The sequence below is a fragment of the Anolis sagrei genome, chromosome 3 (assembly GCF_037176765.1).
Source record: "Anolis sagrei isolate rAnoSag1 chromosome 3, rAnoSag1.mat, whole genome shotgun sequence".
Classification (NCBI taxonomy): Eukaryota; Metazoa; Chordata; class Lepidosauria; order Squamata; family Dactyloidae; genus Anolis; species Anolis sagrei.
The window spans coordinates 46,951,156-46,968,745 of NC_090023.1; the positions used below are offsets into that span (position 1 = coordinate 46,951,156).

At 36.3% G+C, this 17,590-nt stretch overlaps 1 protein-coding gene across 1 annotated transcript in view; it reads right to left on the reverse strand.

Annotated features, from left to right (window-relative positions):
- Window positions 1–236: 236 nt before the first annotated feature.
- CIP2A (cellular inhibitor of PP2A) overlaps window positions 237–17,590 on the reverse strand; it is a 31,923-nt gene continuing 14,569 nt past the window's right edge. Inside the window, exons 11-21 of the mRNA XM_060770658.2 lie at window positions 17,396–17,537; window positions 14,847–14,946; window positions 14,084–14,202; window positions 13,715–13,907; window positions 13,076–13,150; window positions 12,882–12,992; window positions 11,654–11,850; window positions 10,479–10,592; window positions 7,137–7,219; window positions 3,619–3,758; window positions 237–1,568 (exon numbers count right to left, since the gene is read on the reverse strand). Of these exons, the coding sequence (XP_060626641.2) occupies window positions 1,398–1,568; window positions 3,619–3,758; window positions 7,137–7,219; window positions 10,479–10,592; window positions 11,654–11,850; window positions 12,882–12,992; window positions 13,076–13,150; window positions 13,715–13,907; window positions 14,084–14,202; window positions 14,847–14,946; window positions 17,396–17,537 (1,445 nt within the window). The 3' untranslated portion in view covers window positions 237–1,397. The remainder of the gene's footprint in view (window positions 1,569–3,618; window positions 3,759–7,136; window positions 7,220–10,478; window positions 10,593–11,653; window positions 11,851–12,881; window positions 12,993–13,075; window positions 13,151–13,714; window positions 13,908–14,083; window positions 14,203–14,846; window positions 14,947–17,395; window positions 17,538–17,590) is intronic.

The window sequence follows — 17,590 nt, forward strand, 5'->3', positions numbered from 1 at the left end:
TTTTGCTATACTTGTATTATATTTTGTTGTAATTTTGGGCTTGGCTTCATGTTAGCTGTCCTGAGTCCCCTTCGGGGAGATGGTGGTGGGGTATAAATAAAGACTTATTATTATTATTATTATTATTATTATTATTAAACAAATATGGCTTAAAGAGCAAGTGATAAAAGCCCATTTTAAAAAATGCATGTAGGAATTGAGTTACTTGTGTTTCATAACATCCATTTGACACACAATTTGGGAATTACATTTTTATTTTTCTTCTCAGACACAAATGATGACATCGACAACAAAAATGATAAAAGAACAACTACAAATAATAAATATTTCATTGAAATGTCTAACACTTCCATTGGGTTGGAGACACTAAAGGACACACTCACAAAAATATAATTGACAGCATCAATTGTACCTATTGGGCACAAGAATGAAACAACAGAAGCTTGAAACAAAGTACAAAAACATTTGTTGACATTTTGGCTCAACATCACTGCACTCTAAATGGATTTAGTACTAAGAGTTTCAGAATGTTAATGCCTCCCATTATCATCATGTTTCATTCATTAAAATGCACAGGCGCCATACAAAGTATACCTTAGCAAAGTTCACGTCTTTGCTTTTAAGTATATCCTTTTCATTAAAATTGTTACTTTAAAAATGTTCATACAATGGTTTAAATGTGCATGAATTGTGCTTTTTTTGTTATATCAAAATGTACTAAAAATTGAACAAAGATTTAAAACACTAGACCAAAAAGGAATAGCAATAATGTGTGGATGCTTGATAAAGTTGTAAGATATTTTCAGAAACCTACAGAACCGAATAAGCATGAGTATTGGCATTTTTTAAAATTTCTTCAAGAAACAGTATTTAGGCAGCGATATTTTTAAAGGCACGTTCAATTCATTCTGTTGTAATTAAGATTGGACAATACAACTTTACAAAAAAATATGTTTTCATATATACATTGCTTTTGCCTATTTCTATTTCATCTCTGCATTTATGTTAGATAGATGGATTGTGCTGTGTTGAATTCTATATACAAGCCATTTTTTAAAAAATCAACATACAAATTGATAAAGGTAAAATCAGTTGAAAGTGGACTATCACTCACCCTGCCCCAATTCCCATTATATGTGACAGTATGTGTATTGGCAACAATTTGACTTTGCCCCTTTTAAAATGTATGACACGGCCCTCACACTGTGAGCATCAGTGTCATATGAAGTTATTGGGGCCAATTTCCTTCAAAAAACCTGTTATTTAATTATTACGTATATATATTTATATGTGGCAATTCTCTACAAAACTGGGATTTCTTTTACACAGCATTCATGAAAGCATACATTACTTTAATTGCCTCTTTTTAGTGAAACATTACTGTAAGGAATCAGATTCTATAAACTGAGATTCACAGTCTCTGAACTGATCTTCCCACCACTTAAGCTGTGTATCATTGCAATCATATGAGAGTGTTTGTTCAGTTCTTCCTGCTGGAGTTTGACCAAGCACTCCTTTTCTTCCAATCGCCCTTCCAGCTGTGACTTCTGGACTTCCAAAGATGAGGCCTAAAAGTACATATTATATACCATTCAGCAATCTCGCTCTCTTTCTGAAGTCTATCACCTAGTAAACTGGGGGAGTGTAAGACTCCATTCATGGGTTAAATTAAACCACAGTTAAAACAAGTTTAATAAATGTGGCATCTAAACTGGACTTGCAATTTGATAGAAAACCATAGTCTGTGACAGGGTTGCTTTGAGGTTTCTGAGCTGCATGACTATGTTCCAGAAACATTCTCTCCTGATGTTTACCCACATGTATGGCAGGTATCCTCAGAGGTTGTGAGGTCTGTTGGAAACTAGGCTAGTGAGGTTTATATATCTGTTGAATGTTCAGGGTGGGAGAAAGAACTCTTGTCTGCTTGAAACAGGTGTGAATGTTACAATTGGCCACCTTAATTAGCATTTAATAGCCTTGCAGCTTCAAAGCTTGGCTGCTTCTTGCCTGGGGGAATCCTTTGTTGGGAGGTGTTAGCTGACTCGGATTGATTCTTGTCTGGAATTCAAGGAACATGAAAGGCACTGCAGACTATTTCAACCTGAGAAGTCAGCCATAGAAGTGCACTTGATGAAGCGTAGAAGTGCACTTGATATGCTGGACACAGCATATTATTTAAGAACACAGAAATGCTGGGCCACTCTAACAACTACCATGTCATACTATACAGAGATGCCATTGAAATCCACAAACGTGGACAATTTCAACAGAAAGGAGGAAACCATGAAAATATACAAAATCTGGCTACCAGTATTTTCAAAAAACCTCTAAAATTAGGACAGTAAATAAAGAGCGGCACTCAAAAAGCAGGGGAAATCCAGACAAGAATCAATCCGAGCCAGCTAACACCTCCTAACAAAGGAGTCCCCCAGGCCGTAACCAGCCAGGCTTTGAAGCTGTAAGGCCATTAAATGCTAATCAATATGATTAATTGCAAAATTCACATTCGCCTCAAGCAGACAAGAATTCTTTCTCCCACCCTGGACTTTCCACAGATATACAAACATCACTTGCCTAGTTTCCAATAGACCTCACAACCTCTGAGGATGACTGCCATAGATGTGAGCGAAATGTCAGGAGAGAATGCTTCTGGAGCGTGGCCATACAGCCCAGAAAACTCACAGCAATCCAGTGATTCTGGCCATGAAAGCCTTCAACAACACATAAACTGTTAATTACTTTAAAAAATGTTGACTGTATTTGGGTAGTATGTCTTAATTTGTAAAACTACACTATTGCTGCTGCACTATGGAAACAGAAGTGAGTTTATGGCATTAAGTGCAGAAAGAACAGAACAAAATTAAGCCAGAAATCTGAACCATACCCACATATTTGCATATAGACCATCGCTACTACATATAAAGCATGAATTAGTATGATACTTTACAGAAGCTAAGCCTTAAGAAAAAAATATTGCATCACACTAATTTTTTACTGAATCAACACATCCATTTTTGATAATCAATTTGACATAAGCTGTAAGCTACAAGGTCAAAAGAAGAAATCAAACTATTTTTTAAGAAAAGGACCTTGTCTGGTTCATTCTTTCCTTCATAGCAAAGAGTTTAAAAGTGAAAGCGCCGAGCTGCAAAGTGCAACGAAAGGCATGCTTTTGCCAATAATGCAACCACAAGTGATCAATCAAAGACAAGATATACTGCAAGTTAAAATTCAAAGTAACAAATCCATTTTGAGAAACACTATAGATCAGCCCTGCTTTCAGCAAAGTGTCTGTTAGATTTGGGGGCATTCTGACTTTATCTGTTGCATAAAACCAATTGGGTTCCAGCACTATTTCTCTGAAATAATATAGAACAATGAAAACTTATTCCTATTGCTCCAGTCTCAAACCTTGTTATAAGACTGAGAATGCAATCCTTAACAGGATATTAAGAAATAAATTTCAGAGTTCAAAGGGACTTACTACTATGTAAATGAATTGCAACCTCCATCTACACCGTTCATACAATAGTATATATTCCTAACTATGGTGACCAGATGTTTAGTTCTTTTGCTTTGATAATCTTGATATCAAATAAACTTCCAAAGATAACTTACCTTAATGCTAAGTTCTTTCCTTGCCTGTTCTGTTTTGCTCAGTTCTTTTCTAAGGATGTCTATGGTCTCCTCCATATCTGCTTTTTCCTTCTGCCTGGCTTTCAATTTTTCTTCCTGAATCTTTGCCTTCTGTTGCAGACCTTTTGGAAATAATTGAGAGACAGCCATGCTTTTGCCTAGTACCTGAAAAACACTCTTGAACAGCAACATTCCCGCACACTACTATTGAATTAGACAGTACTGCCACCTACTGAACATCAGTCATTTCTTTCATAGTCTTCAGCATTTACCTACTGAAATATATATTTTATAATTAACGACAAAATCATCTTGAGATATTTGAACTCCAAAGCATCCTTTTCAGCTGTCTGGTTACACCGTGTAACACAATTGTTGTTTCTGGGTTATAAATGTAATTTCCTAATTGTTTCTATCATAAAAACATGAGGAAAGCTTATTAAATTGCAAAAATGTTGTTTTTGTGGGATGTCCTGCAGCACATTTTGCTATAGTTTTTCAATGAGTATAACAACTACTGTATTTTCCGGTGTATAAGACAACTGGGCGTATAAGACAACCCCCAACTTTTCTAGTTAAAATATAGTTTAACATATGCTCACTGTATAAAATTACCCCTCTTCACATGCACACCAAATAAAAACAAAAAAACCCCATCAGATTTGATTTTGATGTAGTAATTTTCCTATTACCATACCTCCTTCTTTGCCTCTCAGATCTCGCACATGTGTGCCTGTGCCACTGCACTGCAGTCCTCAGGAGCAAGATCTGAGAGGCAGAGAAGGAGGTATGGTAATAGGATACAAGGACGTCCCAGGCGGGTAAAAGAGGCATTTTTTTCTGGGCACAGTCCTGCTCTATTTCGTTTTTCCATGCCCCGCACGTCCCGGACGCTTGCAGCTTTCCCGCCCTTCATTTACACTTTCCCGGTGAGGCGCATCGGGACCGCGTTAAGTCATTTCTTTCTACGAATGCTAGTGAGTAGATTTTCTTCTACTGTACTTGTACAGTGCCACCCTTGCTGCTTTCAAACAGTCACCGCATACAGTGGGGATGTGTCTGCGGCCGTTTTCAAGCTACTCCCACCATATGTGGTGACCACAGATTCTCCAGTCCAGTTTGGAAGTTTCAGCACCCGCCCTATAAGATGACACCCGCCCTATAAGATGACCCCTGACTTTTGAGAAGATTTTCCTGGGTTAAAAAATAGTTTTATACGTCAGAAAATACAGTACTTTCAAAGTAAGTACCACACAATTAAACAGGAATAACACCTTCAAATCAGGAGCAGAACATTTTTAAAATTTGTTTACATGGTGTTATCAAAGATCATTAACAATAATTTTTGAAATATAGCTTTACAAGTCTTTCAAAAATCATAATTTTCCTCAACATAAGATGAATATTACTTGAATTAGCTACTGTAAAAACAACTTAGTCACCATAAATGCAGTACAGACAGTACTGCAACTGCGACTGTAGATTCATTAACTTCATGAATGTGATATTCCTGATTCTTGGCAAGAGGTTGGGTTGGATGGCCCATGTGGTCTCTTCCAACTTTATGACTCTACAATTCTAACTCTGAAATGCCCTTCTTGGGCCAGAGCTGTCATATCTGTGGATGGGACTTGTGCACTATACTGCGATTGGGGAACTCCCATTAATGAGCACAGAGTCACAGCAGAAAGTATCTGTATGCAATTACAGAAAATGACTCTTGCATATTCAAATGAATGTGGAACTCCCTCCCCAATGAAATTAAGTCTGCCCCCTCCCTCCTGGCCTTTTGTAAAAAACTTAAAACCTGGCTGTGGGATCAAGCATTTGAGCAGTAGATGTAGCAACTGGGAAGAAAATGTTTTAAGTGACCACAATGGATTGAACTGGACTATGATTTTGAACCAACGGACTGTTTTAAATTGAATGTTTATAATTGCTTTAATTGTTGTTTTAATTGTAACTGTGTATTTTAATGTATTGTCTGGCATCTAACGGTTGCCACCCTGAGTCCCTCTTCAGAGGTGAGAAGGACGGGATATGAATACTCAAAATAAATAAATAAATATCTCTCTATTCATAGTTCTGTTAGGGCAGATAGGAGAGGAACATAACATTTTCTTGATTAAACTTTTTTCCTGACTGATATCACTAGAAGCTAACTGAAGTATGAAATCTCCAGTATTGATGTCATTCTTGCCATAGTCAAGGTAGATAACACCTTTGAAGTTCCATAGCTTTTGCTATATCCCTCAAACCCACCTACCACAGCATTTTTCCTTATCAGGGAAACAGCTGAGATCTTTTCAAAAAATCATACAAGAGTTGTACTGTTGCATCCAAGCTGCTGTAAATGTCTTTTCTGCTAATGTGTCTTAACTTTCCTTCAGCTTGGGGGATGCTGGTTTGCTTTCCTGTTTGAGCAAGAAACCCCACAGATTCAATGTCTAGGCTACTGCTTTAGAGAAAAGGTAACGATTTCTTAATTAAGTTGTAGTTTTTTTCGGGCTATATGGCCATGTTCTAGGGCATTCTCTCCTGGCATTTCGCCTGCATCTATGGCAAGCATCCTCAGAGGTAGTGAGGTCTTAATTGGTCTTGGGCCTATCTCTACTCTACTCTACCACTATCTTGGTTTCCCCACAACAAAGTCCATACTTAAAGTGTGAAGGTAACTGGTTGTTTTTGAAGTCACTACTAGTGGATAATTCTGTAAACCAGTTGTTCTCAACCTGTGGGTCCCAGATGTTTTGGCCTTTAACTACCAGAAATCCTAACAACTGTTAAACTGGCTGAGATTTCTGGGAGTTGTAGGCCAAAACACCTGGGGACCAACAGGTTGAAAAACAGCGCTGTAGACAAAGGACAGGTGAAAGTCTGTCTTGCTCATTTTCTATGGTAAAGGGCCTCTGGGGCAACCGATGCCCAAGGTGATCAGGCCAGAGGCTGAGAGAGGCCTCTCCTATTGAGGCTTGGCACCTTGCTGGAAACTGCACAGGCTGCCACTGATCAAAAGTAGATCAGTATAATCGATTGAGTTCCCAGAATAGTAGTGGTGATTGGCTTGAAATGGCCTGTCCAAGTCTGGATCTTGCTGTGACCAACTATAGACACATCTTGCTTCCAAGATTCCTTGGTGGTAATAACTCTAATCTAAAATGGCTACCTTTCCCCAGGCAAACTTACTGATACAAACCAGTAAGGGTTTTCTTAAGCTTCACCCTCATAAAGCTAACAGGAAAATGGCTATTTTAAAACTGAGAGAGCCTGACAAGAGTGTTGAGGGTAGCAAAAATACTCTAAATGTGGGTATCTATATTTGCTTATTGAGAGCAATGTGAAAAATCATATAGTCCCTGAGATATTTTCCCAGAAATTATGACTTCAGTCTTAAAGCTTTCAAATATACAAGAATACAATTGTATTTTGCCCCTTTGCTCAATAAATCAAGATGTCAAATGAAGCTGATACAGAAGCAGAATGCTTCAGCACTAACTTACTTGATATTTTTGCATCTTTGTCTTGCAACTGTTTGTGCAGTTCTTTTCTTTGCTCTTCTGTTTCCATCAATTGAGCAGCAGTTCTGAAAAAGTGAACATTACAGTTCTTCCATAGATGAATTTAAGAGAAGCCCTTTTCCTTGTCTTCAGAGGAAAATACTACAACATTTACTGATACTAGCAAAGTTTGAAGCATTCCTTCATTTTGTTATCCACAGAAGACACACCTTTCACCAAACAGCTAGAGCAACAGTACATCTACCATAGATGTACATCTAGTTGTAACCTAGCATTTGAACTTGGTATGTGGGAACATGCTATGTAAAAATAGCTGAGATGTTATTTTTGCTGAATTACATTATTACGTACATAGGGTATTTTTTACTTTATCTTCCTTGACATTAAAGCATTATACATTAGAAAGTAAAACAGCCACAGATCTCATTTCTCAACTAAACCGAAAGGCAACATATAAGGTAGTGTTGTTTTCCACCACCATTAACGTCAACTGGGTTTTCCCCTTCCATAATCCATTCCAGGAAATGCTGAATGAGTCTAATTCTGATCTACCCATATGAACACTCAATTTCTTTTCTTTCTTTTTTAAAAAAAATGAGAAAAGAAAGGAAACTTAGTTTGAATTTCTTGCTTTGGACAAAGGTGAATGCATACTTCAATATCCATTCTATTTTTAAAAGAGCCCCAAATGCAAAAGTTTGCAGTATGCTGATGATATACGTCTTTTTCCCATCCAATTCCAGGAAGCTGTTTCTGACTAAACAAGTGTCTCCTGTCAAAAATGAACTTAATGAGGGTAAAACAAATAGAAACACAATCCAAACAAGACAGAAGTGCTTCTATTTCAATTAGGTTTTAAAATAGTATTTTTATTTATTTAAATTAATGTTATTATCCTAATTATTGTCGAAGGCTTTCATGGGTGGAATCACTGGGTTTTTAAAAAAAGTTTTTTGGGCTGTATGGCCATGTCCCAGAAACATTATCTCCTGACGTTTCACCGGCATCTATAGCAGACATCCTCAGAGGTGGCGAGGTCCTCACAACCTCTGAGGATGTCTGTCATAGGTGAAACATTAGGAGCGAATGCTTCTGGAAAATGGACATAAAGCCCATAAAACTTAAAAATAACAATTTATCCTAATTGTTTTACAATATTATAAACTGCCTTGAAACTCAGCTTAGGAAAAATGCAGGATATAAATTCAACCAATCAATTCAATCAATATCAGCTTCACAATCTGGGCTCTGCAAGGGACTTTCAGAAAAAATGTGTATGTGAACATCATTCTGAATTATAACTTAAATTGGATCTCATATAGCTACATTCCAGCCTAACTGTACTCAACAGGAAGAAATTAAATACAATTTCTTGAAACAGTTACTCATCCAATCAGCCATGGTGACAACTGTCACTAAAAATATATCTTTTAAACACAGCATGGATTGGGATAGGGGCTGCCAGAGGACAGGACAATTTGCCAAAACTAGGCGGAAGAACTTTTCAAAACTTCTCTGTGTAGTCTGACATAAAGCCACTGAAATCTACAAGCATGTGGACAATTTCAACAGAAAGGAGGAAACCATGAAAATGAACAAAATCTGGCTACCAGTATTTTTTTTAAAAAACCTCTAGAATCAGGACAGTAAATAAAGAACAACATTCAAACAACAAGGAATCCCAGACAGGAAACAACCAGGGCCAGCTAACACCTCCCAACATAGGATTCCCCCAGGCAGGAAGCAGCCAGGCTTTGAAGCTGCAAGGCTATTCAGTGTTAATCAAGCTGGCCAATTGCAACATTCACATTTGCCTTCAACAGACGAGTTCTTTCTCCCACCCTGGACAACCCACAGATATATGCACCCACTTGCCTAGTTTTCAACAGACCTCACAACCTCTGAGGATGCCTGCCATAAATGTGGGCAAAACCTCAGGAGAAAATGCTCTTGGAACATGGCCATACAGCCCAGAAAACTCACAGCAACCCAACCAAATAGTGGATAACCAAAAAAGCTCTACGTAATAGATCCTTTTCCTTTTTGAATATGTGCCAGATCTGCAGCAAAGCAGCAACAGGCCTGACCGGGGAAGGGACGGTGAGTATGAATGTACTAGTGAATGCTGAATATATGTTATAAAGTCATAATTTTACTTGTTAAGTCATAATTTGTATTTATATGTTGGGTTGCCAAATTTCATTACTATGGATGTATTGTTGTTGTGTTCGGCATTGAATGTTTGCCTTTTATGTCTGAAATCCACCTTGAGTCCCTCCAGGGAGATAGGGCAGAATAGAAATAAATAAATAAATAAATAAATAAATGTTGTTGTTGTTATACATGATGTCCCCCCCCCCCTTGTCTTTGTAACCAATATAGCTACTATAAAACCCAGTACTGGTGTCTGTGTGCCTACTTCTTTCTTTTAAAGTACCTAATGTACTCCATCCCACTGAAAAATATTCAAAAAGGATTCATTATGCATGTGATTCTGAAAGCAACTAATATAAATACAAGTTAAACAGGGACATGCACTTTCATGTGGTGCTGAATTAGCCTAAGAGTATATTTACATTATATAGTTATAGTAGTTTAGTAACTTTTCAGCTGCCATGGTTCTATCCTGTTGAATCCTAGGATTTTTAGTTTGGTGATGGGGCCAGCGCTGCCTTTTGGAAAACTCATGTCTCTTTCTCTGAAGTAGTTCTAGAACATTCTGGCAGAGAATTATAAGCACTTTTGTCAAGTGCACATTCACCCATAAGAGTGAATGTTCTTTTACAATGAAGCTGACAAGCTGGCTAAATGAAAAGCTGAAATGTAATTCAGTAGAATGAAATAACCAGACAATGCATCTCATTCAAATTCAAAATGCCTCAAAGCATATTACACAGATATGAAAAAATGAACTCAATAAAAACATAACAAACTTTAACAAATATTTAGTAAAACAGTTGGTTTCCGTATCCATGGATTCTGTACCCACAGGTTCAACCAACCATGACTCAAAAATACATTTTTTAAATTCCAAAACTAAACCCCTTTTCTTCTTCTTTTTATATAAAGGATGCCATTGTACATAATGGGACTTGAACAGTCCCTTGATCTGCAGGGGATCAAGCCCCAGCAGATACAGAGGGCATGCAGTATAATTTCACTCTTACTACAAATTAATTTGCTCTGTTCTATAGTCTTCACAGTGTAGACAAGAAAAAATGGGATCAACTTCCAAGTACATTAAAAAAGCTACCTTAAGCAGTATTTATAGGAATTGTTCACTGAAAAACAGCCTTTTTCAAATTGAATAAGAGGTGAACTTACTTGTCATTCTGTTGCTTGAGCGACTCATTCAGCTTTTTTATGTTCTCGAGTTGTTTATTCAATGAATTACACATCAGCTGCATATCATTATATTGCTTTTCTATTGCTTCAAACCTAAAATGTTTAAATTATTGTTATTAAATGAGATGACTGTTCTGCGGGTTTTCATAACACAAGATTTTGATAACACATTGGAGTTCCTACTTTCAAAATAAGAAAATTTGGTGGCATTCACATTGCTTGTCTGTAGGTGGGTGTCACAGCACAAGCGTGACTTTCAGTACAAGGCTTAAATGCAATGCTGATCATGTATTTCTGGCACTTGTGTGCATGAAAATTCAATCAATTCACTGCTCAGCAAATTATTCATACTTTTCCATGTAACACATTACAGGTAAATGTACATCTGTAAAATGGACTGGGGTCAGGGTTCAGGATTCCAGGCACCCAAATATGTCCTTCTCTAGGATTCATTCTCTCTTTTGCTCTCTCTTACATGCGCACACTTCCCCCCTTCTCCAACTTCCACGTGACAGTCCATGGTTACTGAGCATTTTCAGATCTGTTTCTCAGGAGCAAATATCTCCTCTTTCTCCCAGTTCTACACATCTCGATGTTCCTTGTTTTTCAGAGGCTATTTGGTTTGATTTCTATCTGCAATTTGCTATTAATAGTAAGTGATATGGTTGTTCTCACAAATGAGCTAGAGTACTTGAGTTACTAGAATAATTCCTGGCTGAAAGCATCTAGTTGACCTGAATACAGAATTCATTTTCTGAATGATTTTATCTTAGGAGAGAAGTGTCTTATTCAAATATGGATGTATTGCTTCTTTACAAATTGCAATGAGTTTTTTACAAATTGTGTATCATGTTTTCTAGTACCATTTACTTCTTCTGCATACCAGAATGGGATAACAACTACTGTTTCTCTTGTAAGACTGATACTGTGTTTTAACTCTGAGATTTTTCCTAACACTAAACACAATAACTTGGCTGTTTCTACCTTATTCTACCTTATTTGAGCATGAACAAATTCTGCAAGGAAGTCCAGATCTTACTCATGTTTTAGGTGCACATCAGTTTGGTAAAGTACATACAATCATAAAACATGCTTATCCAGAGGAGAGAGTTGTCAAGGATTTACTTATCTTTCAGGATAATGAAGCGTCTTACTTTTGAAGGAGGTCAATGGAAGATCTTTTTAGTAGCTCATGCTCTTCAGCTATAGTCTGGAGCTTTCTATTGTGTTGAAAGAGCTGTTCAATATCACTTTGTGCCCGTTCAGATTCTACTTGCTGTGCTTTTAACAATGCCTCAAGATCTTCATTTTTTCGTTCAGCATCCTTCAAGATTGAAGCAAGAGCCCTAGCCTTTTTGAAAAAACATAGAGAATTATTCCAGTAGAAAGTAAATTACCTCATGCTCCTAATACTACTACTATTAGGAGTATATTTCGAGGTCCACCAAAATATAAAACTTTATTTCTGTCCGCCCTATCTCCCTGATGGCGGTTCACAACATACAGCGGCAAACATTCAATACCATAAAGTGCGACCAAAAACAAATAAACCAACCATAAATCAACTAATAGCACATTAGACACCAACATAAAACAGTAAAACATTACAACCAATTAGGCATAACACAGCTAAAATACAAGTTTAAAAGATAAGCATTTGCAAACAAAGCTTAGATGTAAACATTAAAATTTTAAAAGCCAGAATAACATGCCATTGCATATTTCATTCCATTATATTTGTGTCAGGTATCTTGTATGTCCTCCTTTCTATATGCTTGTGAGCATAAAAAGGGTTTTAGTTGCTTTTTAAAAAGGCAATATATATATATGTGTGTGTGTGTGTGTGTGTGTGTGTGTGTAAAGGCTTGTAACCTGTTGTGCCCACTGTAAAGGATATAATATGTCTCCCCAAGCTAGTCTGATGCATGTTTCCCAACTCTGTTCTAAAGATTGGATGTGCACAGAAATGCATGTGAAAATACAAAAAAAAAACCAAAACTAAAAAAAAAAACAACCCCCCCCAAAAAAAAAACCCCCACTTTTTTGCTCTAAGAGAATTCAGTATTAAACCAGTAGCTTTCAAAAGGCACATAACAATTTTTAAATATAATTTAAACTGTTTTGGAACTTGACATCCCTGCAATTCCATCTTATAATTGATAATTGTAGCTAAAACAAATTGAGCCATGAGGAAAGGTGAGTAAGAAATAAAAAGTATTATTATTACTATTATTATTTATAATTCAGACTGAATTGTCATATTCTAAAATAGGATAACCTAATTAAAGAAATAATAATGTGCACAGTTGTAAGGACTTTTTCAGTAGTAGCAATGAGCAGACACTAACTCAGTTCTTGTCTGATGATTTCAGTTTTACTCACCTCTGTTTCAGCTTGAGCTCTCTGGCAACGATACTGAGCAATAAGCCTGTCTGCTTGAGCAAGAGCTAATGCCTTTGCTTCCAAAAGGTCCTGCAACCTTGTTTCTTTAGACTAAAAATAAAACAGAAACTAATTAATTTGAAACAAAAATATAAAGTATGCACATGAAACAAGCATATTAAATGTGTACTCACTGCTAATGCAGACAATTTCTGCTCATATACATCCATTATTTCAGAAATCCTTATGTCTGTGACTGATTCCTTCATCTGTGGGAAATGTTGACAGTATGAGCTGCTACACAACATGCAAAACTTGAGTTATGATTCTAAACATACGGATAAAAGAAATGCTTGATAAGAGTAATGGATTCAGCACTGGCAGATAATCAACATTTGTCCACTTTCCCATACTAACAGATCAATAACATAATAATCTTCACAGAAGGCATTCTTAGAAACATATAATTATATTGATACTTCATAAAACAGATGCCCTGTATTTACTGTAAACATTACACTGCAAACAGAACAATTTAACACTCATTTGTATTGTACACTTAGGAATCTTATGAAATGCTGATTTCAAGAAAATGTAATGTCAATAATAGAGTTTAGAAGTCTCCTATTAACATAATGTTCTATAAACAAACTTCAGCTGCCTGCAAGTAAGTCCTACTGATTTCAGTGGTGTCACCAAATCCCAATGTGTATTCCATACCGAACTACTAGCTCCAAAATCTAACAGTAGCTTGGAACAGAATGTCTTGTATTTTATATAGACCACGACAAAGAGGCTTTTATCAAAATAGGATGCACATTAAAAACATTAACCTCCAGGCCAGACTGGAGTTTCTCTATCAGTTCCTGAACGTTGTGCATCTCAACATCATCATTTGGAGGGCAACTAATAGAGCACTTCAGTGAGTTAACACAGGTCAGGGATGTTTGCATGTGGCTTCTTTTGGATACATGCTCTGCTTCCTGTTGTCTGTACGAATTATTAGCTGTAATACTCTCACCAAGCCTGTATAAAGACAAAAAACAAAAAAAGATAACGTGAACAAAAAGAACTGCAATTAAATATAAATAAACAAGCCTCTTCTGAAATGGGGGTAAAATCTGGGAGAACTGCAAGGGAAAACAACTTAGCAATAACATTAATATGAAAGACAATTTTTAAAAATGTTAGAAGGAACTCACATTATGGCGGGGAAATCTGGTAATGGTGCTGCTTCAAATAATAGTCTGAGTCCAGCCTGCACTTGCTCCCTGTGATCTGATGTTAAAGCAAATGCCAAAGGTGTAACCAGACGCTGATCCTAGGCACAAAACATTAATCAGTTTTAATTATAACTTTAAAAACAACAAGTCCACAGGAAATACATGTTGTAAACATTTTCATTTTATCTGCTGAATTCCTACCATGTGATATACCACATTTCAGCAGTTTTAAGGTACCCCCCCCCCCCCATTGTAGGGACTCCAAAAATGTGATGTGTGTTACAATCAATGGCACCTTAGTTCTGTGTTTGGGGGTTTTTTTTCTTTCAAAAATGTTTTACCTCAAAGAGAGGAGGAGACAGAAGAAGATATACTATAGTTATAACTAAACCTATGTTGCTCTTTCCATATCAGAACCAAAATGCATTTCCCAGGATACCCACCATGAAAAAGATGAATAAAAACTGATCTGAAATGGGGAAAATAAACAGTGGTATTTTAACTGTCTGTAGAACAAGTAATTGCTAAAGTAATAAGCCTACTTAACAATATTTGATTAGTGCTATGTTGACTAAAGCCTCAAGAAAGTTGAATGACTTTTGCCTGAATTGGAAAATTAAGTACTTGCATGTTTTCACAATGAAGATTACTTTGATAATACTCTTATTCACTGCTACTGAAATGATTGTAATCATGCACTCTTTTTAATAGGAATCAAATAAAAACACACAAAACGACTTACTTGAAGAACTTTATAAAAGCTGACTTCCATATTAGGTACCAACTGCTTAAGCTTGCTCATGAGATCTAGCATTTTTAGGATTAGATCAGCAGCAAGCTTACTGGACAAAAATAGAAATGAAAATAAAGCATTTGACAGTTAGCATAGAATAGTTTCATTTTAGAGACGAAAATATATCAAACATTTACCTAATTAAATTTCTACTTCAACTAATTTCTCCTCTGAATATAAATACATTCAAGCTACCACCAACTATGCTATGAACATTTTTAAAACTTACTAAAAGTACAAACATGGCCCAAAATGCGGGGCTGAGAAGAGAGGAGTAGAAATGCTGTAAATAAATAAATAAATAAATAAATAAATAAATAAATAAATGTCCTAATCACTATGTGTACAGTGGGTTAAGAAAGGAAGACTAAACCTTGATGATGTTTTTGGCTGTGGTAATCACCTTTAAAATTCTTCACATTCTATTTTTTGTTCTCATTTTGCAGACAGGTTTAAACTATCAAGAAAGGCAAGCTTTCTCTAGCTACTGATACCGGCTATTGTGTTTTTACCATGCAATTGTTGAAAAAAAAAGTTTCACAACCCATTACAGAATTATGGGGTGCCACCATTTTGTTTCTAAAGCATCATGAAATGTGAAAATTTCATTGCTATAATGAGAGTAACAAAAATTCATTACTTTTTCATTACAGTAATTGTGCAAGTGGGGAAATTTCAGGGGCTCTTTTCTCCTCATTTTTACAGCTATTAGGGTGAAACTTGCTACAATGGTAGAACACATTTACCACTGTTAGTCCATCAAGTTTCAGAACGTTTCACTTATCCACAGATTTTTGAGGAGTTTTATTTATTTATTTACTTTATTTGTATACTGCTCTTCTCAGCTCTTAGGCGACTCAGTTTTCAAAGTTTTTATAAACATTTTGAACACTGCATTAGCTATCTCCTTTAATTGTCTATAAATTAAAATATCTCTGCACAAGATAGCAAAGGATCATTCCCCCCAACTTTCAGAAATATTTGTACATCTACCGATTTTGGGGAATTTTTAAAAAGTTTTGACAAAACCTTATTTTTAAAAAAGCTGCAACAGAATATCTCTCATATTAACCCATAGAATTTCAATTTAGGGATTTCTTCCCAGCACGATATAGAGATTTACTTTCGAGAAGTATTGGTCAGTCCTCCTCTTTGCAGATTCAACAATTTATTGGAACTGGATGACTGCTGCTACGTGGGGACAAATTTCTCCCCTGATTGGAGCTTTCTGATGCTGAGCAGAATTCTGAAAATTGTAGTTTAGGGTGGGGCCTTTTGAATTCTCTGGCATATGGCTCCTCACCTTCCCAAACTACATTTCCCAGAATTCTGTGATTCTGAAGTCTCTTTCCCAGCGAACTCTGCTTTCTCCCTGCTGCTTCCCTCTTCTAATGGCAAGAGGCCACTAATTTAAAGAGGAAAAGCTTTGCTTCCTTAGGTTGAAAATGCAACTGACTTTGGGAGGCTTCCGAGATTTACAAAATTCAAACGAAAAAGTATTGGGAACATTGCATTCTTAAGTTTTTTGGTGCAGGCCACCCTTGCGCATTGGTTCTAAGTACAAATTTTACAAAATTGATACGACTTATGAAAAAACTGCACAGCCCTGGTTTTTACCCTTGTCCTAATTGCTATTGTATCTGTGTTTGTTAGCATTTATATACTCTCTTTAGAGGTATTTTAAAAATCCATAATGATGGCTTACAAAATAAAATGCAATACAGTTATGAGACAATATTAAAACCAGTTAAAACTTGATTGTTTTAAAATTTAAATCCTATGAAACCAATCAGCGAAAATAATTCTATGTTAGTTATCAGTGGAGAGCCCATGTATTTCTTCCAAAGTTTTTTGATTTTGCTATTTATCTGTTTCCTGGGTGCCCCTGTATGCTGGTCCTGTCCTTATCACCCCAAGTTGCAAAGTTTACCAGGTGCTTGAATATAAAAAGGAACCTCCGTGTGACCAGGTTTACTGTTACTGCAGGCCTAACAATCACATGGAAGCTTCTGCTCATTGTCAGGTAAGCGTATAAAGAAATGCCAGCAAAATTTTCTACTTTAGATAGGAAGGTCACTGGAGGAATGAGGCAGGTATACAGAGTCTCAAACTCCATAGGCGCTCTCTTCTGTTGCCTGAATAATTACTTCCTTGACATAAAGGGATCAAATTTGGGGTGGCATTCCTGTTTTTTATCAAAAATGTTTCTGTAGTTATTTTCATTTTCACATATTACCAGTGTGGTGTTTTGACTATGTAATATTGCTCTTCTCAAAATGTGCAAACAAGCTTAAACAAAGCTTCCAAAAATATTTCCATAACAGAAAAATCTCCAGAATATTGAAATGAACATACAGGCCTTCAATATCAAGCACAGCTTGTCAGCTACTAGATTCGTCAACTACATAATGGAGTTGTTATTTGCAGAAAAAGTTAAGTTAAAAAGTTAACTATGAACTTAAGCAATTCTGCCTATACATTTTTTCAGTTTTGCTCACCTCAGTTCAGTATCCATTACTTTTGCTCCAAAGCCAAAGTCAACCTCATTGCATGTAAACTGGTGTTCAATTAAAGATGTACATTTGCTAGTTGTGAGAACTTTAGTAACATACGTTTTTAGCATGTCATCTGCACAAAGCGGTATTTTTCAGTTAAGGATATAGAGCCTTGACTTACAGTTTCAGATCTTAAGG